Raw genomic sequence first — 24,663 nt, 5'->3', positions numbered from 1 at the left:
GAATGGCATCACTGTTACTTTGTATCAATCCTCAGGCAATTACTAGGATTAGTAGTAGGGCTACCCTTGTGGAATGGCATCACTGTTTCTTTGTATCAAACCTCAGTTAATTACCAGGGTTAGTAGTACAGCTACCCTTGTGGAATGGCATCCCTGTTACTTTGTATCAAACCTCAGTTAATTACCAGGGTTAGTAGTAGGGATACCCTTGTGGAATGGCATCCCTGTTACTTTGTATCAAACCTCAGTTAATTACCAGGGTTAGTAGTAAGGCTACCCTTGTGGAATGGCATCACTGTTACTTTGTATCAACCCTCAGTTAATTACCAGGGTTAGTAGTAAGGCTACCCTTGTGGAATAGCATCCGTTACTTTGTATCAAACCTCAGTTAATTACCAGGGTTAGTAGTAAGGCTACCCTTGTGGAATGGCATCCCTGTTACTTTGTATCAACCCTCAGTTAATTACCAGGGTAGTAGTATGGCTACACTTGTGGAATGGCATCTCTGTTACTTTGTATCAATCCTCAGTTAATTACCAGGGTTAGTAGTAAGGCTACCCTTGTGGAATAGCATCCATTACTTTGTATCAAACCTCAGTTAATTACCAGGGTTAGTAGTAGGGCTACCCTTGTGGAATGGCATCTCTGTTACTTTGTATCAAACCTCAGTTAATTACCAGGGTAGTAGTATGGCTACACTTGTGGAATGGCATCTCTGTTACTTTGTATCAATCCTCAGTTAATTACCAGGGTTAGTAGTAGGGTAAATAGTTTAAGAAGTTACTCTGCCAGATCTTGTTTGGTACTGTTTATTAAACAGACAGATATATTGCCAGGTCTCATGGAAGAAATGTTTTTGTTTTGAAAAAGGTTCTCGATGCATGTTCTTTAGTGATGATGGGTATGTGTGTGTGTGTGTGTGTGTGTGTGTGTGTGTGTGTGTGTGTGTGTGTGTGTGTGTGTGTGGGGAGTTATTCAGGGATATGTGGAATTTTGATGGTCATCCCTACAGTAAAACTTGCACTGAATTTGCATGCTAGTATGTTAGCAATATCTATCGTGTCAGAAGAGGGGTTGCCATTCTGAATAAGTTTAGAGCAATATTGGGTGTTATTTCCTACTTTACTAATGTAGCTAAAGAAGAATTTGTCCTTCACTTCAGATGCTAACCTAAGCTCATAACTGCTTTAGTAGATTTAGTAGTAGGTTCATAGGTTCATAGGTAAGTACTAGGCTATCTGCCCGAGGGCATTTATAAACCTAGTCAGAATGTGCTGGTTTTCACTGCCCCCTTAGATTAGTTCTCTGTGCCTCGGTCCATCAGAGCCATTAGTTCCCTGTGCTTCTGTCCAGCAGAGCCACTGCAGTGATCCCCGAGGTAAATTTTCTGTTTCCCAATCACTCATCAAGGTTTCTCTCGAAGAGTGTTAGTGAGGGTCTCTGCCTAATGTAGATTGGAATCCTGTTCCAAAGCATGGGGAGTCTCTGGGACAGGAATCTATCCCTCCAGCATGTCCTATTTATCATTATAGTAAGATTTAGATCCTTAGAGTGTGTGGCTCTCGGGGATGTTTTTTTTTAGGTGGAGCATGTCCATCAGTTCTGGGTTGGACATGGCCTTGTATGTCAGGCAGAGATCACCTCTGAGTAAGTGTTATGCAACTGAGTACAGCTGGAGTTTATTCAGTCGAGCTGCATAGGGCATATGTTTGAGGCCAATGATCTTCTTGGTGAGGTACTTCTGTGGTCTTTTCAGCTGTTTCAGGTGTCTTGTACATTCCAAATGTGGCATTGTACTCTATGATGGGTCTGATAAGTGATGAGTAGAGGGGCACAATAACCTCTTTTGTTCTAGATGTGAACCCTTTTGTGATTAGGTGGGCCACATCAAAGGATTTTCTAACCACCTTGCAATATGATTATCAAAGGAGAGATTGCTATCTACTTGGGTCCCCAGATCCTTTATTACATTTTCTCTATTTAGGGGACTACCACATATGTGTTTTTTCTCTCCAACATGCTCCTCTATTCTCTTCTCCTCTCTTCTCCTCTCCTCTCCTCTCCTCTCTTCTCTTCTCCTCTCTTCTCCTCTCCTCTCCTCTCCTCTCTTCTCTTCTCCTCTCTTCTCCTCTCCTCTCCTCTCTTCTCTTCTCTTCTCTCCTCCTGTCCTCTCCCTCCCTCTCCCTCTTCTCTTCTCTTCTCTTCTCTTCTCGTCTCCTCTCTTCTCCTCTCTTCTCTTCTCTTCTCTTCTCTTCTCTTCTCTTCTCTTGTCTTCTCGTCTCTCTCTCCTGTCCTCACCCCTCCCTCTCCCTCTCTTCTCTTCTCTCTTCTCTTCTCTTCTCTTCTCCTCTCTTCTCTTCTCTTCTCTTCTCTCCTCTCCTCCACTCTCCCTCTCCTCCTCTCTTCTCTTCTCTTCTTGTCCTCTCCCTCTCTCTCTCTTCTCTTCTCTTCTCTCTCTCCTCCTCTCCTCTCTTCTCTTCTCTTCTCTCTTCTCCTCTCTTCTCTTCTCTCCCCTCTTGTCCTCTCCCCTCCCCTCTCCCCTCTCTTCTCTTCTCTTCTCTTCTCTTCTCTTCTCTTCTCTTCTCTTCTCTTCTCTTCTCTTCTCTCCTGTCCTCACCACTCCCCTCTCCCCTGTCTTGTCCTCTCCCCTCCCCTCTCCCCTCTCTTCTCCTCTCTTCTCTTCTCTTGTCTTCTCTTCTCTCCTCTCCTGTCCTCACCCCTCCCCTCTCCCCTCTCCTCTCTTCTCTTCTCTTTTCTTCTCTTCTCTCCTCCCCTCTCCCCTCTCTTCTCTTTGTCCTCTCCCCTCCCCTCTCCCCTCTCTTCTCTTCTCTCCCCTCCTGTCCTCTCCCCTCCACTCTCCCCTCTCTTCTCCTCTCTTCTCTTCTCTCCCCTCCTGTCCTCTCCCCTCCCCTCTCTTCTCTTCTCTTCTCTTCTCTTTTCTTCTCTTCTCGTTTCTTGTCTGTACCAAACTTGGTCAGTCATGAACCTTTAACATTTGCTTTACCCTCTCAGAAGTTAATGCTGAAGATGAGTGCCCCACTGATGGAACCCCAGGGTACACCGTTAGTGACAGGGGTTTTGGAGGAGGTAGATGCACTTTCTATTTGTGAGCCAATTTGCTATCCAGTAAGTTGCACAGGGATTTACATTTAGATGGGAGAGTTTATCCATGATATCTGTGTGTGGGGTGGTGTTGATAGCCTTGGTGAGGTCTAAATATGGGATATATACTGATTTGCCAATATCTCAAAGAAGTCAGCTAGGTGAAGTCCGCATGCTCTGCCTTTGATGAACCCCTAATTGACACAAACAGGCTTGGGTTGAGAGTTTGTAGATTGCCTATGTCATTATTTATTAATTACATAATGATTCTTTCCATTGCCTTACAGATGAAGCTGGTCAGATGTATGGGAGTATAATTACCGGAGTCAGCTGATATTAAATAGCCTCTGTTTCTGTTTCAGGCTGACCAGTAGGGTGTACTGTATGTTAGCTAGCCCCATGGAAGTAGTGTTCTTGCCCTTGGATAGTGCCTTGAGGCATTGTTCCTCAGAAATATGGGGAGATGTAGATGTAGGTATGTGATCTGGCAATAAATACGGTTTAAAGGGGGTTGAAGTTAGAGTTAATTTTGTCCACTAGTAGATTGGCTATGTCCTCTGGGTCCAAGTATATCATGTCATTAAATATTAGTTCTGCACAGTGCTAGGCTGTTTCTGAGTTCTCCAGCATATTTAAACTTAAATTTATTTTTGCATGCAATGATTTTTTTATTTTATTATGGAATCTGGTTTTACCCATATGTGTTTATTGGGCATTGCATTTATTTTATAAGGGGACAGATGCATATATGCAGCTATTTATATGTGTATATAATTGTGCATCAAAGGTTTCTGCATACTCAGTGGGGCCATTAGGTTTGAGGGGGATTTTGAATTTGACCTGGTCATCACTCATTGTGAATGGGGTAGCCTTAGCATAATCTCTGACTACTGTAGCATTAGAAGATGCTTCCTGCTTCATTCTTATGTGAAAGATTGTCGATTCAGTTTGACTAGGGAAAAAGGGACAACTGATGGTGAACAAAGCTGACCCTTATTGGTAAGGGCCAAGTCCAGAATTTTATCACCCCTGTTGGGGTGTGGACTAATTGGTACAGAAAATATGTATTGATAAAATCCAGAAATGTCTGGACATACATGTTTGAGGATGTCTAACTCTCCTACCAGATGGAAGTGTAGTTAAAGTCTCGTAGGAGAATGTTTAATGCATGGAGACCCCATAGTAGTTAGATAGGAGGTATGGGTTAAGGGGGACCTAGAGGGGGTCCAATAGTTAGCTGTATTGTGATAAGAAGATTTGTAAATAGTAAGTTGGATATGAAAAGGTTTGAGGTCATTCTATTGTTTAACAAGTCAGGAGGACATTATTTTAGACTATGGATACACTGCCATCTTTAGTGCCTTAATCAAAATCAGTGGGGCTGAACATGTAGAAGGCACTGAAACCCTGCATTGATGGGGTGCTCTTGTTGTCCTTAAACCTTGCACTGATGGAAAGCTCTCATTGGTCTTAAACCTGCAGTTGTGAAGTACTCTCATTGGTCTTAAACCCTGCACTGATGGAGTGCTCTCATTGGATTTAAACCCTGCACTGACAGGGTGTCTCATTGGTTTAAAACCTTGCACTAATAGAGGACTCTCATTGGACTTAAAGTCTGCACAGATGGAAGGCTCTCATTGGTCTTAAACCCTGCACTGATGGGGTGCTCTTGTTGTCCTTAAACCCTGCACTGATGGAAAGCTCTCATTGGTCTTAAACCTGCAGTTGTGAAGTGCTCTCATTGGTCTTAAACCCTGCACTGATGGAGTGCTCTCATTGGATTTAAACTCTGCACTGACAGGGTGTCTCATTGGTTTAAAACCTTGCACTGATAGAGGACTCTCATTGGACTTAAAGTCTGCACAGATGGAAGGCTCTCATTGGTCTTAAACCCTGCACTGATGGGGTGCTTTCATTGGTTTTAAACCCTGCACTTATGGGTACTCTCATTGGTCTTAAACCCTGCATTGATGAAGTGCTGTGATCTGTCTTAAACCCTACAATGATGGGTGCTCTCATTGGTCTTAAACACTACACTGATGGGATGCTCTCATTGGTGTTGAACCCAGTTTCCATGACAACGCTTAACATATATCAATGTTTTTCAGGGTAAGTAGTGCCTGTAGGGAGCTGACTTTTTTGTCCTTAGGCTTCTACTACCAGCATTGAACAGTAATAACTTTATCTTATCTGGATTCTCCTTTTTTATGTTGGAAGCTTTTGAAGACTGAAGTTAAAAGTCTTGGGGGAATAGATACAGGCCACGACTTGCAAAACAGTTAGGATTGTCTACCATCTCCTCACAGACACACACACATACATTGTGTCAGTTTAATTAGTAAGTGGTTTTCAGTAAACATAAGACAATCACTACATTGCTGCAGAATGACCATTTGAACAAGATGGCTGTAGAGAGACAGATGAGAAGTTCAGATCCATGGTTTCAGCTAACTAATGTGGGCTAAAAATGAGGGTGGGGGTAGTAGCACCTAGGAAATGACTGACTTCAGGATGCTATACTGCTAAGTGAGTCAGTCAGTCATCACATCACCCTATCCTCCCTCATGGGGTTCATTTTCCTTGAGTTTCATTTGTGTCCACAATTTGTAGTCCAATCCACCCCATCATCAGCTGTCCATCCTCTGTCTATCTGAGTCTTTTCTGAGTCTCTCCTTTGTCTTCCCCTAATGATTTGTGTTAGCACCTCCCCATTGGTTTATGTCCAACTTTTGTGTTGGCTTTTTTGCCCCTGATACCATCCCTCTACCCTTATTCCTGTCCGCACTCTCCTCATGTCATTCTCCCCATCTACTCTTCTTGAAAATACAATAAAATGGGCACCTTCCCATGATATCTATCTATCTATCTATCTATCTATCTATCTATCTATCTATCTATCTATCTATCTATCTATCTGTCTGTCTATCTATCTATCTGTCTATCTATCTATCTATCTATCTATCTATCTATCTATCTATCTATCTATCTATCTATCTATCTATCTATCTGTCTGTCTATCTGTCTGTCTGTCTATCTATCTACCTATCTATCTATCTATCTATCTATCTATCTATCTATCTATCTATCTATCTATCTATCTATCTATCTATCTATCTATCTATCTATCTATCTATCTATCTATCTGTCTATCTGTCTGTCTGTCTATCTATCTACCTATCTACCTATCTATCTATCTATCTATCTATCTATCTATCTATCTATCTATCTATCTATCTATCTATCTATCTATCTATCTATCTATCTATCTATCTGTCTATCTGTCTGTCTGTCTATCTATCTATCTATCTATCTATCTATCTATCTATCTATCTATCTATCTATCTATCCATCTATCTATCTATCTATCTATCTATCTATCTGTCTATCTATCTATCTATCTATCTATCTATCTATCTATCTATCTATCTATCTATCTATCTATCTGTCTGTCTATCTATCTATCTATCTATCTATCTATCTATCTATCTATCTATCTATCTATCTATCTATCTATCTATCTATCTATCTATCTATCTATCTATCTATCTATCTATCTATCTATATGTCTATCTATCTATCTATCTATCTATCTAGCTAGCTAGCTAGCTATCTGTCTCCTTGTTTTCTCAACACATAAACACTCTTCCTTTCCCCTTGTCCTTCTTTGTGTTCCTCTGCTTGCTTTTTGTCCCTTTCTGTTTGTCTTATCCACCCATTTCACTTTTACAGATAATATAAAGTTAGTAGCAGAGGTGTAGCTAGGCCATTTAACACCCAAGGTGAGGACCTCATTTTGTTACCTCCCATCACTAACTCCAAGTTGGGGACCGACAAAAAAAAAAGGTTGAAGGTGGAGTAGCAACAGTAAACCGGTAAATAATGCCTCTAATTTTATCTCATAGTTTTGGTTTGTTACTCAAAAAATGTATGGTTTTCTGGCAGAGAGTCAGTCAGTCATCACACCACCCTATCATCCCTCATGGGGTTCTTTTTGCTTGTGTTGAAGATTAAAGCAACAGCAAGCAAGTAAATAATGACAGACATTTGAATATCAGACTTCAGACAGTTGCTAGAATTATAGGTTTGCATTAGTGTGCAGAAAGTGCACTCAAATGCAAAACCTATAAGTTTAGCAACCTTCTAAAATATATCATGTACATGCAGCAATATTGCCTCATCCCAATTCATTTTTTTTTCACTTTGTCCTTGATCTTGCCAATGCAAACATGAAAAACTCTTACTAAATATAAATAGCAATATTAAACCTTTGCCCTGATTTTAAACCCCCTCATTATTTTCCTTGCCTTTGTCTGTCCTTGACTCTTATGCTAAGAGTTTGAAGTTTTGTCTGGGCTGCTTGGTTGCTTACCCTACTATGAAGTCATCCATAGCCAGTCAGTCTGGCAGGGCTTCTTGATGAGAATCTCATCTCTTTTTGTCTCCACATAGTATGCCAGTCCCAGGCTTCCAAATCAGCAAATAAAATAAAACAAATAACCATGATGTTTAATTGTTATTGCTTTTACACTAAATGTACACAGTAAATTAAAAACAATAATGGAATCAAAAAGCTGGAGTCCAGTAAATATTTTTTTAAATGCTGCATCTGCCATCATAAAATACAAAGATTCCCTAACTGGCTTACAATGCCCCACCCACTGCATCCCATGCTCTATTGGGGTGGTGCCTGAGACTCATTCCTTATGTAAGATATAAGGATAAGTGTACATTTGTTCCCATTGGGTTGAAAAGGGGCGGGGAGCAGTACTGGATAATGAGGGCACATGACCTATGACAGCACTGTTCTGATAACACTACTTTATCTTTAATAGTTGGCCCTTACAATGCAGAATAAGAGTTTTTTCTGAATCCTGATCACAGATTATAAATATATTATCAAGCACTAGTTACGTACATAATTCTTGTATGTCATTTTATATAACAGTGTAGGATGGAGTAAGGGAGGGACAAATAGTAGATGAAGCAGTAAAGAGATGGCTGAGAGAAGTGTCCATACAACATTACTAAGAGAACTTAACTGCGTACATTTTAAGTGGAATTGTACAAGGAATTTTGTCACTCCATCGTTATGGATTTTCATCAAGAACTACTTCAACTTTGATTTTTCTTCATCCGATACTAGTTATTGCATGAAATGAAAGGGGAAATAATTCCATACTGATAGAAGATTATATTCAAATATTCCATTCATCTGTTTGAAAACTTCAGAAGATCTGAATTTGTGATGCTGGTCATACTTAGATATGCAGTTATAGGTGGGTATATTGAATGCACACAAGAGAATACTGATTATACTCCAAGACAATGAAAAAGACAACCTTATTATACACCTATCTGATGTCAGAGAGATATATAACAAACGTTGTTACTCACCTTTCAGAGCTGTTATGCTTTAGTCTTGTAACAAAGCATATAAGTATCTGCAATGGAACAAGACTGGCGAATGGAAACAGCTTTAAAAGCTTTTAAACATTTCAGTTTGCTCATATAAAAAACAGGCTTAAGTGTTTAACAGTTTGTAACCTATTAATCTATCAGATGCACACTTAGCTTCCGGTCATGCACCAGCACTAAGTATTTCATACCTTTCAGGGATGTAAAACACATGTTTACACTCCTACACATTTTTCTCTGTAACTGGTTGTCTACTGGAACAGCTGAAGCTCCATGTACAACAAAGAATTATGACTGGTTTTCTCCGGTCATAACTACTTATGTGTTTTTGACATGGGTGCCAAGATTTAATTTTCAAGCTTCACTTCTCTTATCTGCCAAGGTGAATAGTTTTGACATCAATGTCTCCAACACATAACAAGTTGGTTATGATTAGAAAGGTGATTGTACGTTAATGTTTAATATGTATGTAAATACATATATTTATTTATTTTATTTGTTAACCAGGGAAGAAAACTGGTCTACATGAACCGATATTCATATCTGGCCTGGGAACACTGTTTGGTGAAATGACTTACATAGTTACACAGAGTAGGCATAGGGAGATTGAGAAATTGATCCCTAGATCATAGGAAGCATCTCATTAACAATTTATTGCATTAATTTTCACTACTAAAATCTATTTATATGCAATCCTAAGCATGTATATGTAACCGATGTATAAATCTTAATTCATGGTGCTTTTCTCTCTGGCCATGTGCTGAATATGGACTCTGTCTAGTTAGTCAACAAATGCAAGTAAGTAGGTAAATAAATAAATAAATGAATGAATGAATGAATAAATAAATGAATATTACACTGTGCAATATTTCCATGCAAACTGCATAGGAACAGTTTGATTTTGCTTCTAACTGAGGCCAGCCCCATTGTTTTACTGCAATACAACAGTAGTCTAAATTTTTATCCAGAAGTAAACTGTTATTCAGTGATATGCAAGTTTCTGTTGTTGTTGTGTCTTTCGGCTTTTCCCGGTTAGGGGTCGCCACAGCGGAACTCCAGTCCGCTAATGATTGGTAGTTGATTTTTACGTGCCGAGTTACCAGCCCTGACGCACAACCTTCAACGAAGGTACGCCCATGCACGCATGTCTCCACGCAGAAGACACAAGTTCCTATAAGGTTTGTAAACAGAATAGCTCTGAGTAGCAGCCTTAGTAGAGGTGCTGCTCTGGCTATCCTAGTTTTCACAGCAGTTCAAATAAAATGTGTTATTGTTTGCATAGCGTCTAACCAATGACTTGTTCATTTTATGTTGTATGCATTAGGGGCATTTTATTGTGTTTTTGATCAAGTACTGGTCCTGAGTGATGCATTTTGTCATTTTAACCATTTGTCATCTTTTGCTATGTTTTATCAGAATCATTTTCTTTCATTTTATAGTTTTGGTAGTAAATTACATGCAGTTAGTTTTATTGTGCATAAAAGGACTATTTTTCTAACCGTGGCTGGAGTTTATCAGCTGTTCTATAACACTAATTACACTATTTATTATTAATGGGGGACAGAGTACAGTGGACTCATCTGTGTAATGAATTCATGAATACCTAGGTAACTATACCTGGCCAGTTAAAACAAGAAAAAGACATGTGGTTCAAATGTATGTTCTGCAGTATGAAAACAGAAAAGGAAAAGGTTGGGACTGAAAGCTGGTTGGAAGAGGAGGAAGGAGAGTGAGAGACTGGCAGGGTGGTGATGAAGACAAAGGAGAGTGGGACACTGGCAGGACTGTAATGAAGAGGAAGGAGAGTGGGAGATTGGTAGGACTGTGATTCAGTGGGGGAAGGGGCTGGGGATGGACCTTGTAGTAACGTCAAGCCAGCCATACTGAGGGATGAAAGCTGGATCTTACTGCAAACCTTAGGATTAGCTTGGAACCAGCTGTTCTCCTGCTGTGTTTGGGGATACGGGGTGGGGGTTGGAGGGGTGGATGAGGTGAATGAGTATCTTACATTATTCAACCTTTCTGTGGTGGATACCAGAAACTGCAGCTGTGTTGATATCAGAAGTAAGAGGGGAAACACACACAAACCAGCTGAATGCCACTCTGAAATTGACCTTAGGGGATAAATGAGGCTCAAAGAAGGCTCCCACAGACATTGCTGATGCCATCATGGAAGCTTCCAGTAACCCAGCATTACTCATCAGTGATTCATGGGAAGGAAATCTCTTTCACTTCTTGGAGCTTGAACCATGGCCTCAAGCAGGTGGTGTTTTCTGCAGTCAGAAGGTGCTCCATAATTAATGGTCAGGATATGGCCACTTCATTTGGTAATATAGAATAATTCTGACATTAGTCATGCAAAGGATGGGGTAAAGACCGAACCGCAGGATGGGGCCAGAGGAACCAGAGCATATCAGCTGACATACTGACCATGTGGTTATAAACAGAATGAAAACTTGACTGTAAATGAGACATGGGAAATCTCTGGAACCACTTTGGGAGTTTGTGGGAACTTAAGCAGGAATCCAAGACATCACTTTCCCTACATGTTTACATCAATGATAAAGAGAGGATGGCCCATGGCAGTCCCTGTAAGACAAAGTTGTAGGGGTGAGTTGCATCAGAAGAGTTCAGCTACTCTGGTGGTGCGGTCCCACTAGAAGGATGACTCCCATTTATCCATGTAAGTAACCACTGTCTTCAATAAGTTATCATTATATCTATCATACATCATGTTCACATCAGAGCCTTTTAAATTGCAAAATGTATGCAAATGAGCTAACATATCCTCTCAATAAGTTACTTCTTTCCAAACCTGCAAAAGACATTTCAAGCCCTGGATCTTTTTGAATATGCATTCTAAATCATATTAGCAGAGGCCAAACAGCACTTCAAGCATCTCCTTGCATTTTGAAAAATTCAGTCCCACATAAAGACTGGACAACTCAGTTTTAAATGTACCACTAATGGGAAATGAAACTAACCAATGCAGGTCACAGAATGAAATGTGAAATATAAACTGTTACCTTGAAATAAAAGTATATACAAGGAGTAAAAAAGACTTGCAATCTAATATTTTCTAGATGTTAGAAATTATGAAGAGCAAGACTGGAAACACAATAGAGTATCCATGATGGCAGAGGCTGACCAGCACGGTGCCACTGTAAGCAAGCCTTGGTGTACAAGGAGTCATAATTCACTAGCCACCTGTGTGACACAGAGGGATGGATGGAGCCCTAACTATGCTCTGGCTAATCTGGGATTGATTGGTGAGCCTGGGCACTGAAGCAGCTGCTGTAGGACCAAAAATGATCATACCGCTCAGTTGTCTAGATTTTTACAAAATGTCTAGATTTTTAGCTCATATTTTTGGGCCATTCCTCTTACAGTGTGTGGTTTTCTGGCAAATCATGGTGGATTGAACTCAGCTTTTAGCACAAGAAATCTGGACAAATCCCAAAATAATTGGGAGACAAAGATCGAAAAATAGGGACAGATTTTTAAAATTGCTCTTATAAACTTGGAAAGTTGCTAGAATAGCAGGGTATGCATTTGCATGCATTTCTGAAGGATATGAAGTCTGAATCTGAAATGTATGTCATTATTTTCTGACTTAAATCTTCAATGATTTGCTAGTAAACCAGAGTTTTTATGAAAAATGGACCAAAAATACAAGGCAAAAATCTGGACATTCTGCGAAAATCTGTACAGTTGACAGGTATGATAAACAATAAAATAAAAAGGTAGCCTTAGCTAACATGTAAACTGCATCAATGGGGTAGGTGCTCAGAAAGGGAAGGCAAGAAAACAGGAGGGAAGCAATAATTCATATGAAAACACTGTATAGGTATTTATGTAAACATGTAGATATGAATGCATGGATGTATACACGTATGTAGGAGAAGATGAATACTCTCAGAGGGTTACGTATGGCTTCACTAGTGACTGTGGGTCCTGTTTTTTTTCTAACTTTCAAAGTCAGACACTTAGAAAAACTTACAAAGGTTTGGGATAGGATCATCCTGTCCCATTCCCCTTCTGGCATATGGTTGAATGTGTGGTGCAAGGGCATATATCTGATGCAGGCATAGAAATGTCACCAAATACCCCATACTGATCTATTTCCTCTCCATTGATGTAGCTGTTTGCATGCAGAATTCTCCATACCTCATTACGCATCCTTGGGAAGATACCTACCAGGAGTACAAGGTGTGCACTTTGTGGAGTTTTGAGCAGCTGAACCCACACTACCATAGTACATTTGTACTCTATAGCTTAGAGGAAACTGGTGTTTGGATTCATGCTTCCCCTCTGGAAACAATGATTACTGGCTTGGAAGAGTCACTGGGGGGAGGTGCTCCCAAGAACAGAGAATAGGCTACCACTGAGAACCAGAAAGATAGCAGTCTCTTACCATTTGACTGTCCCTGTGAAACAGGGCTGACAGGAATTTTTTTGAGGGAGTGAATGGGCCATAAAGCTCTCTCCTAGCCTGGGAATATCTGGGTCCATTTCAGCTGCCTAGAACAGGTGGCTCAATTAGCTGAAGGTAGGGGAGCAATTTGGGCAAGGTCTTGAGAGGAAAGCAAACAAACTGGAAAGATCAATGCCTTCAGATTTAGGTATTAACGACAATACATGCAACATCTGCAGTCATACCCTAACAGGACCAACTAAGAAAATGAATGTCAAAGCATTGAAAAGGCAGGGATTCTGACATAAAGATTGTATGCATACGAGCACGTTGCTGTTGTTTTTCCTTAAAATGTGACTGCCTCATGTTTTATTTGTTAGGATCAAAATTAAAGGTTAAAGACAGAATGCAAAAGCATAACTTTTGATACTAAAACACAAAGCTCACTAGCTGTTGTGTATTTGTAAGTATAGCATATTGCACATTCAGATAAAATAAATACGCAGTACTTAGAGCTTGTTGAGCATGTCCTGTTTTCTTGCTGTTTGATTACAAGTGTGTGCTTACAGGAACACGCATGCCACGCAGAATGAATACGTGCTTTAGACGCATAACATATACCATTATACATTTTCTATCGGCTCTGCAGGTCCTGATTCATCAGCAGATCATGTACTCAAATCCTATTATCTTCTCCTGAAGTTGTACCTTCTTGATGATATTATGGTAAGCAAGCAGGCAAAGAAGAAAAATTCCCCACATGAGGGTGGGGACACTTGGCTCTCCCAACATGTAGGGCCAACAGTTTATGTTTATTTGACTCTCATTAAGTAAAATAGTCTGCTAATGAATTAGGATGTCTGGAAGGGTACCATAAACTTAAAACTTTTTCCACACTTACCTTTAGTGCCAAGATGAGACATGAAGAAAGGTGTGTGTGTGTGTGTGTGTGTGTGTGTGTGTATATATATATATATATATATATATATATATATATATATATATATATGTATATGTATATATACATGTTTCAGCTTGGTGACAGGCTCCAGGATCAGCTTCAGTGGGGCTATGTATTTGTCAGGATGGGCTACTTCTATGTTTTTAAGAAGAAAAATGTCAGTGCAACACACTGGCAGCAGTAATTTAGGGTGATATTTATACTTTTTCTTAGCTGGAAAGCTAGAGTATACACTTTCTTCTTAACAAATGCAGTCCCTCTTAGCGGTTTCTACATCACTATGCTAGTAACTCTGCAGTTTATTGCTGTCTCTATGGACCTCAGAATAGAGTCTTTACAGTTTCTTAGGACTACGTGCCATAATTAGGGTGGGTTCTCTAGTGGAATTATCTGCAGAAGACTGTGATATTTTCCCACATTGGGAGTGGCTGAAAGTACAAAGTGCCGCTGGGTTTTTGGTCTGTCTTGGCTGGACCCCAAGTTTGGTATCTGTTGGGACTCTGGTTTGAGCTTATTATCTTTTCAGGTGGGCTAATATGGGATGGTGTTCATCTCAGTTTTTGGACTGAGACCCCTATCTGTCTTAGGCCATATAATGGGATATTTATCCCTATGTGGTCTTGGTGTGGGGTAGCTTTTCTTCTTTGGACATGGTGCAGAACAGCCATGCTTCTCTGATATGATGCACCCCAGCCATCTTTCCCTCCTCAGAGTGCAGAACAACCATCATTGTGGTTATGCTGTGGAACACCTGTCATTCTCTGGTCATGATGTGGAGCATTCATCCTTCTCTGGTTATGACATGGAACACGTGTCCTTCTCCCTTCATAGTATGCAACATCCATTTGTCTCTGGGCATGGTGTGAAACATCTGCCTTTCTCTCTGCATGGTGGGGAACTGTCATTCACCTCCTCTGCTCATGGTATCTGGGCATTCTGGGTCATACCTATCAACCTCTTAAAGCACGAAATCTGGACAAAGCCATAAATAAAAGTGGAACAAAGGCCAAAAAAATTGGGACAATTTTCAAGTAGTGCTCTTACAAACCTAGAAAGTTGATACAATAAAAGGTTTTGCATTAGCATGAATTTTCAAAATTCTAAAGGGTACGGAAAAGACATTGCAAGAATGTCTTTACAATGTTTTTGCAAGGGGGCAAGCCCCCTGCACCCCCCACCCCCCTACTTAAATATACCAACTCCGAGATCTCACTACAGCGGGGATGAGGGTAAGCTCCCATTCCGCGCTGTATGCAGAAGCGTAGAATGGGAGGATTTCTATTCCTTTGCTATAGTGCGATCACGGGGCTGATATATTTAAGCAGGAGAGTGCAAGGGGACTCGGCCCCCTGCAAACATGTAAGAGAACTGTTTTTTTTTTTTTTTCATTTTCTTCCCTTCACAAATTTGAGTTACTGAAAACTCGAGATTCTGGGCTCGAGCTTATGAATTTCGAGCTTTCAGTAACCCGATCTTGTGAAGGGGAACCGTATATATATATATATATATATATATATATATATATATATATATATATATATATATATATATGTATATATATGATACACAGACCGAAAAACACCAGAAGAGAATTAATTTTTAATAAAAAATAACTTCTGCTACTAAAAAATAATAAAAAAATAATAAAACAAATGAACAAACCCCACGCTTGTATGATTAGCTTTCATTCCTTTGTTGTATCAGAACTTCATCAGACTAAAGAACAGGGCAATGCATTCAAAATATAACTGTACAATAATGTAACATGAATAATAAGAAGGTGTCAACTACCAATAAATGTCGCTGTTTAGTAAAACAAATCTTAGTATGCAGAACTCCACTTATTAAATCAAGCCAATAAAATCACACTGGACAGAATATGTTAAGTGCTGCACTCCCCCACACCCCCTGCTACTTAAACATACCAAATCTGGGATTGCACTGCAGTGAAGAGAACAGTAAAGTTACCGTTCCACACTGTTGGGTGATCTCAATTGCTTAACTTTGAGATTTCAAAATTTTGAACATCCGGATGTCGGGATTCTGATGTTCGGGATTTTAAGATTTCGAAATTAAGAAAAGGACATAGATATATATATATATATATATATATATATATATATATATATATATATATATATATATATATATATATATATATAGGTTTATTATTGAAACCATGAAACTGCATCCAGCAATCGGCCTCAGCACTGAGCCAATATCTTGAAAATTGCAACAGCTAACAAGCACAGAACTTGAAACTTAATACATTGACTCCCGTAGTTCGATATATTCAACATAGGAGAAAGTGACATCAGTCACCCAAGCTATACACCGTCATGTACCATGACACTCTATAGAGCCAACACTACATCAATTTTACTATTTTGCAGGGAGGGGCAAGGCATCCTACACCCCCCCATGTAGGAGGCTACACCCTTACACCTCCTGCAAATTATATATACCAAACTCTGAGATCGCACTACAGTAAGGAAATGGGTTAATTCCCTGTTCCTCACTGAACCGCAATCTCTACTCAAAACTCCAAACTCAAATACTCGAACTGCACTACCCATTTGATGTAGTGTAGTCGAAGTATTTAGGTTAGCTAAACTGCCCCTTGGAAAACTGCAAGTAGACATTGCCACTCTTCATCGAATGCAGTTCCCAAATGTAATTGAAAACCTTCACACGCACACACACACACACACACACACACACACACACACACACACACACACACACACACACACACACACACACACACACACACGTGCACGCCCGTGCTGACAGGAAATGAACTGGCTAAATAGTGTGCCTTCTGTTTGCAGATAACATCCTGCAGCCATCCTGCCACCTCAGCCTTTCCCCTGATCTTCTCTTGTTATCTTAAATGCATTAATCAAATTAACCAATCAATAAATAACTGTAACACCTATTTCATATAGACATCAAGCTTTCATTAAAACAGACTTTCCTTAATTTTAACCTGAAAACATTACCCTCTATTTGTAACTTGTGCCTGTCCTGTGTTTTACCATTCTGCCTAAATTCCAGTCCCTTGCTATTCCCTTCATGACCTTGTACACCCAGATCATCATATCCTTTTCCCGCTGGTTTCCATTAAAGAGTCCCGGTACATTCAGCCTTCCTTCATTATCCATCTGATCTATCCCACAGTCACCCCTACTGCTGTGTTCTGCATTCCTTACAGCTTTGCAGCATCACTTTTCCACCCGTGCCCCCAGAATGGAATCTTACTTTTGTGCAGATCATGTATACTTTTGGTAATGGTACTGGTTTTTAACAATTTCGGCAAAAGCTCTACCAGTGTAAATAGCTAACTAGAATTTAGTTAAGAAATAGAGACAAAGACAAAGAGAGAGGGTAAGAAACTAAAGGAAAGGGAGTTAAGAAGGCAATGATATATGAAGTCTTCACACACTCTATATATAATGTATGTAACTGTATCTTATTATATATTGGTGCTATGATTTTTTTTCTTTAAAAAATAAAAAAATTGTAAGTTTATAAAATGGTTTAATGTTTCATTTGAACTCCTGACAGTTTTTGTTTGACTGTTAAAGAATCATTTTACTCATATTATATTGAATATACAATTAATAAAAACCTTTTGAAAAAGAAAAAAGGAGACAAAAATAGATGAAAGGAAAAAAAGATTGTGCATGAAGAAGAAAGCCAGGCTCATACATGTTTCACTAAAAATGTTAACAAATACTGTGTTAGCTGATATGCGATACAGTGGCCACTTTTGCTTTATTCTACTCTCCCTGTCTGAGTTTTACGAATCTGATAAAGTGCCTTTGGGTGGGGTACTGGACATTCCCAGCAAGGGACATGCAGTTGATAACTACATGGTTGTATATATTAGTTCCAATCACTAATGAAACAGCTGATATACAGGTATGTTTTATGATGGCTGGATTATGCGTTTATAACCACTGCTAAAAACTACACTGCAACCTGGAAAATGTGGTTGACAGAGTGGGTGGGGCAATGCAAAGACATGCAATGTCCCAGTCATGAGACACTGCTCTTAAGAGCATGTGCACCCTAAAACCTGACTTGGGGTTCACCTCTCAAAAGGTACTACCGTGCTTTAAAAGGGGGTATGTGTCTCATCATATGTATTGTCACAGTTTACTAACTTTACACAAACCTCTGCAGACTGAAGATTGAAAGATTGTGGGTTCTACCTCTGTAAGTGGGTACATGCAGGAAAACATGAGGGAGTTGCTGTATTTTTAAGATATTAGCAATTAAATAAGAAAATAAACCATGTGTAATTAATTAACTAAATTGCTATTTACTAATTTTCATCTCTCTCTCTCTCTCCCTTGTCTCCCCAAATAACACAGTAAAATGCATACTTCACTTGAACAAAAGCCATATTGTATTCCCCACTAATAGTGCAGTGTTACAAATGCTGATATCCCACAGTAGTCGCTTAGAGTCACAGTAATGGGTAATGTAGTGGTCTGTTACCACATAGTATGGGAACAGAGTACGACATGGACTCCTGCCAAGGTGCCAGCAAAAGTCAGTTTAGTTTTCCTTCTATTTTATCTCTGAATACAGTTGTAGATTTCACTAGGTATGTGATTAAGGAGAACGTTATTAACTGACAACACCCAGCGTCAGAAACACACACAGCATGCTGTCTCCAACTCAATGCATGTCTCTACTATGGGGATCACTGTTCCTCATTTCTCTAGCCACAGCTGGTAAGTTTTTTTCATTTACTTCTAGGAACACTAGCAAACTGTCAGGTAATTTTATAAATGTTTTTACACTATATTGTAATCTTATTCTACTTACGGATTCCTTCCTTGCTAATGCTGCATTTTTTGGTTGATTTGTAACCTATTGGATTTAATTTATCTGCTTATTCTACAAATATTTAGTATTGTTCATAGATTCATAAGTCCATAGGTAGTTCATAGACATGTGGTTCAGAAGACCATGAGGAGCCCAGCCCAATTTCCAAATTACTCCAGAGCACTGTTTAATTAACTGACTTGCTCAATGTCTCACAGTAGGCAATTGGTGGACGAGGGAATCAAACCTCGGAGTACAGGAAGCATCTTGTTAACACTTTGCTATGTATGTCTCGTATTTTGGGTTATTGTTTTATGTGCCTTTTGGTTCAAACTGTGGCTGAAAAGAAACTCAGGATCTGGGCACTTACCTAGTTAACAAAAAGAGTACATAAATATATGCAGCCATACATGGATACTTACAAACATACATTAATGACAAGTTTAACCTTTTCTGTTCTGAGTAATGATGATTGACAGTTATTGTGCTTGCTAACTGTGTGCCATTTCTCTGTATTAAACACTGGCATTTCCCATTTGTCTTTTTCTGCTGTTTGATGAGAGGCATGGAAGCAATTGACATTGTTAAAGCATAAACTAATCCTGGACACGTTCTCAGTTCACTGCAGGCACTAGTTAGGCTGATGAATAGGTATGTAGCACTGACCAAAGCTGAAACTGCCTGAAAATGCTGGCTGGTAGCACTGGTCAGTAAGTGACACAGCAAATAGATAATACCGCCCATGTCTGCACAGAATCCAAATAATGCTGACCACTTACTAGATATAATGCAGCATATACAAAGCATTTACCATAGGAGGCAGGTAATAATGGCCAATCCTCACCCAGCATGCAAATAATGCTGGCCAGGGCAGGATCAGTAGCCAGGTAATTGTTACCATTTGTGGCACACTATGCAAATATCACTGCAATGACCAGAGCTCATACTGCAGGCAGGTGATGCAGACCAGGGCTGATAAAACAGGCAGGTAATACTGACCAGATCTTATATATCTGGCAGGTCAGTACTGACCAGGGCTGACAGAGCAGCCACATAATACACACCAGTGCTGATAAATTAGGCAGGTGATAGTGACCAGAGCTAACTCAGCATTCAGGGAATATTAACCAAGGATATTGTCAAGGGCTGAAAGAGCAGATAACACTGACCAGGGTTGACACAACAGATACATGATATAATACCTGAGCAGAAGTGATAGAGCAGACAGGTAATACAGACCAGGGCTGATACACCAGAGATATAATACTGACCAGATCTGATACAACAGACATAAAATACAGACCAGAGCTGACGCTAGCCAGGCTGATTAACCAAGAGGGTAGTGCAAGTCAAGACCAATATAGCAGGCAGGTAAATCTTGACATGGCCAGTGATAACAAAATGGGGAGATGACAGTGGCCAGGGCTGATACTTCAGACATATCTAAATCTGTTAAAGCTTTTGAGTAATCTTGGAAAAGGCTGACATCGCAGGCAACACCAACTGTCTAAAGCTGGTCTTGAAGCAAAGGACAATAAAGAAAATGCTGGCTGTAGCTATTATCATGGACAGATAATACTGGACAGGACTGCTGCAGCTGCTGCAATGTTTTCTACTTATTTACAAACTGCATAAATGAACAGGTCCTTCTAGGACCTTTTTAGCCAAACATGGGTCAGAAGTGCAAAGTTAAATGCAAAATGTACCATGGACAACTTAATGTAACTACTCATAAAGGCTTTGAGAGATAGAAGGGAACTGGGGCACTTGAAGGAAAAACATGCAGAATGGGGTAGAACTGACAAAACTTCACAAATGCAGGAACTAAGTCTCAACCAAAGCTTGGGCCCTTGATTTGTGAGGTAGAGATTTATCACTAAGAGAAATTGATGGGCAGACAGTGTGCAGAGGTTAGAAATGAACCCTTAAGCCTACGTCTGTAAGCAAAGTAAAATACAGAAGAGAAATACTTCTAAGTAGGTCTTAAATAACAGCAGTATCGCAGACTGGTCAGGTCTCTAATAGTAGCCTTGGCTGATGTAGCAGGCAGGCAACTGTAACCAGCAGCCAACCATGACTTAGCAAGTAGGCAATAATAGCCCAGGTACCACTAGCTAGGGACAATGCAGCAGTTAGGTAACTGACCAATAATCATGGTTATTATAGAGTGAACAAGAAATGCTGCCCATTAGTTTAGTGTATGAATTGGGCTTACAATTCAGTCTGAAACATGAATCATTTGGTGATGCTTGAGAGAGTAAAGCGTGGTATAATGAGATGAGTGTGATGGCTATGGGATACATGTCAACAGAGCTTAAATACTGTGAAAAGTAGAATACCATTTATTGGAGGCTTTGTTAAACACCTGGCCAGATCATGGATCTTATGCCAGCCATTTAGTACTGACTTATTGCACGGTGTACCACAAAGTAGCAGAAATGTGGCAACTGATCTAATGTATCCTACAACACAATAACGTAACAATGCCACAATGCAGGTTAAACAGGCCTGGAGCATAAACACGCTGCATATAACACACTGGCAGGTAAAACAGGCCTGGAGCATAAACCACCCTGCATATAAGACACCGGCAGGTTAAAAAAGCCTGGAGCATAAACACGCTGCATATAACACACTGGCAGGTTAAACAGGCCTGGAGTATAAACACGCTGCATATAACACACTGGCAGGTTAAACAGGCCTGGAGCATAAACCACGCTGCATATAACACACTGGCAGGTTAAACAGGCCTGGAGCATAAACCAAGCTGCATATAACACACTGGCAGGTTAAACAGGCCTGGAGTATAAACACGCTGCATATAACACACTGGCAGGTTAAACAGGCCTGGAGCATAAACCAAGCTGCATATAATACACTGTTAGGTTAAACAGGCCTGGAGTATAAACACGCTGCATATAATACACTGGCAGGTTAAACAGGCCTGGAGCATAAACCACACTGCATATAACACACTGGCAGGTTAAACAGGCCTGGAGCATAAACCGCGCTGCATATAACACAATGGCAGGTTAAACAGGCCGGGAGCATAAACACTCTGCATATAACACACTGGCAGGTTAAATAGGCCTGACGCATAAACCACACTGCATATAACAGACTGGCAGGTTAAACAGGCCTGGAGCATAAACACGCTGCATATAACACACTGGCAAGTTAAACAGGCCTGGAGTATAAACACGCTGCATACAGCACACTGGCAGGTTAAACAGGCCTGGAGCATAAACACATTGCATATAACACACTGGCAGGTTAAACAGGCCTGGAGCATAAACCACACTGCATATAACACACTGGCAGGTTAACCAGGCCTGGAGCATAAACACGCTGCATATAACACACTGGCAGGTTAAACAGGCCTGGAGCATAAACACGCTGCATATAACACACTGGCAGGTTAAACAGGCCTGGAGCATAAACACACTTCATATAACACACTGGCAGGATAAACAGGCCTGGAGCATAAATACACTGCATATGACACACTGGCAGGTTAAACAGGCTTGGAGTATAACCACGCTGCATATAACACACTGGCAGGTTAAACAGGCCTGGAGCATAAACATGCTGCATATAACACACTGGCAGGTTAAACAGGCCTGGAGCATAAACACGCTGCATATAACACACTGGCAGGTTAAACAGGCCTGGAGTATAAACACGCTGCATATAACACACTGGCAGGTTAAACAGGCCTGGAGCATAAACATGCTGCATATAACACACTGGCAGGTTAAACAGGCTTGGAGTATAAACATGCTACAAATAACACACTGGCAGGTTAAACAGGCCTGGAGCATAAACACGCTGCATATAACACACTGGCAGGTTGAACAGGCCTGGAGCAAAACCATGTTGCATATAACACACTGGCAGGTTAAACAGGCCTGGAGCATAAACACGCTGCATATAACACACTGGCAGGTTAAACAGGCCTGGAGCATAAACACGCTGCATATAACACACTGGCAGGTTAAACAGGCCTGGAGTATAAACACACTGCATATAACACACTGGCAGGTTAAACAGGCCTGGAGCATAAACACGCTGCATATAACACACTGGCAGGTTAAACAGGCCTGGAGTATAAACACGCTGCATATAACACACTGGCAGGTTAAACAGGCCTGGAGCATAAATGCTGCATATAACACACTGGCAGGTTAAACAGGCCTGGAGTATAAACACGCTGCATATAACACACTGGCAGGTTAAACAGGCCTGGAGCATAAACACGCTGCATATAATACACTGGCAGGTTAAACAGGCCTGGAGTATACACACGCTGCATATAACAGACAGGCAGGTTAAACAGGCCTGGAGCATAAACATGCTGCATATAACAGACTGGCAGGTTAAACAGGCCTGGAGTATAAACACGCTCCATATAACACACTGGCAGGTTAAACAGGCCTGGAGCATAAGCACGCTGCTTATAACACACTGGCAGGTTAAACATACCTGGAGTATAAACACACTGCATATAACACACTGGCAGGTTAAACAGGCCTGGAGCATAAACACAATGCATATAACACACTGGCAGGTGAAACAGGCCTGGAGTATAAACCACTCTGCATATAGCACACTGGCAGGTTAAACAGGCCTGGAGCATAAAGATGCTGCATATAACACACTGGCAGGTTAAACAGGCCTGGAGCATAAAGATGCTGCATATAACACACTGGCAGGATAAACAGGCCCGGAGCATAAACCACACTGCATATAACACACTGGCAGGTTAAACAGGCCTGAAGCATAAACACGCTGCATAAAACACACTGGCAGGTTAAACAGGCCTGTAGTATAAACACGCTACATATAACACACTGGCAGGTTAAATAGGCCTGGAACATAAACACGCTGCATATAACACACTGGCAGGATAAGCGGGCCTGGAGCATAAACACACTGCATATAACACACTAGCAGGTTAAACAGGCCTGGAGCATAAACATGCTGCATATAACACACTGGCAGGTTAAACAGGCCTGGAGTAAAACCATGTTGCATATAACACACTGGCAGGTTAAACAGGCCTGGAGTATAAACACGCTGCATATAACACACTGGCAGGTTAAACAGGCCTGGAGCATAAACACGCTGCATATAACACACTGGCAGGTTAAACAGGCCTGGAGTATAAACACGCTGCATATAACACACTGGCAGGTTAAACAGGCCTGGAGTATAAACATGCTGCATATAACACACTGGCAGGTTAAACAGGCCTGGAGTATAAACACGCTGCATATAACACACTGGCAGGTTAAACAGGCCTGGAGTATAAACACGCTGCATATAACACACTGGCAGGTTAAACAGGCCTGGAGCATAAACACGCTGCATATAACACACTGGCAGGTTAAACAGGCCTGGAGTATAAACATGCTGCATATAACACACTGGCAGGTTAAACAGGCCTGGAGCATAAACACGCTGCATATAACACACTGGCAGGTTAAACAGGCCTGGAGTAAAACCATGTTGCATATAACACACTGGCAGGTTAACCAGGCCTGGAGCATAAACACGCTGCATATAACACACTGGCAGGTTAAACAGGCCTGGAGCATAAACACGCTGCATATAACACACTGGCAGGTTAAACAGGCCTGGAGCATAAACACACTGCATATAACACACTGGCAGGATAAACAGGCCTGGAGTATAAACCACACTGCATATAACACACTGGCAGGTTAAACAGGCCTGGAGCATAAACACGCTGCATATAACACACTGGCAGGTTAAACAGGCCTGGAGTATAAACACGCTGCATATAACACACTGGCAGGTTAAACAGGCCTGGAGCATAAACACGCTGCATATAACACACTGGCAGGTTAAACAGGCCTGGAGTATAAACACGCTGCATATAACACACTGGCAGGTTAAACAGGCCTGGAGT

General features: G+C 40.7%; 1 protein-coding gene across 2 annotated transcripts in view; it reads left to right on the top strand.

Annotated features, from left to right (window-relative positions):
• The window catches only part of LOC122813992, a 155,825-nt gene that overhangs the window by 3,068 nt on the left and 128,094 nt on the right, over positions 1 to 24,663 (top strand). The window contains exon 1 of one of the 2 annotated variants that reach the window (XM_044086566.1): positions 18,536 to 18,637. The exons of the other annotated variant lie outside the window; for it this stretch is intronic. Coding sequence (XP_043942501.1) covers positions 18,568 to 18,637 — 70 coding nt within the window. The 5' untranslated portion in view covers positions 18,536 to 18,567. Of the gene's footprint in view, positions 1 to 18,535; positions 18,638 to 24,663 lie in introns of those variants that run through there. 2 annotated transcript variants of the gene reach the window in all.

Source organism: Protopterus annectens, chromosome 10.part0 (assembly GCF_019279795.1).
Source record: "Protopterus annectens isolate FY-2018-M chromosome 10.part0, PAN1.0, whole genome shotgun sequence".
Classification (NCBI taxonomy): Eukaryota; Metazoa; Chordata; order Ceratodontiformes; family Protopteridae; genus Protopterus; species Protopterus annectens.
The sequence above is the reverse complement of the archived record's forward strand: the minus strand, read 5'-3'. Positions and strand labels throughout refer to the sequence as shown.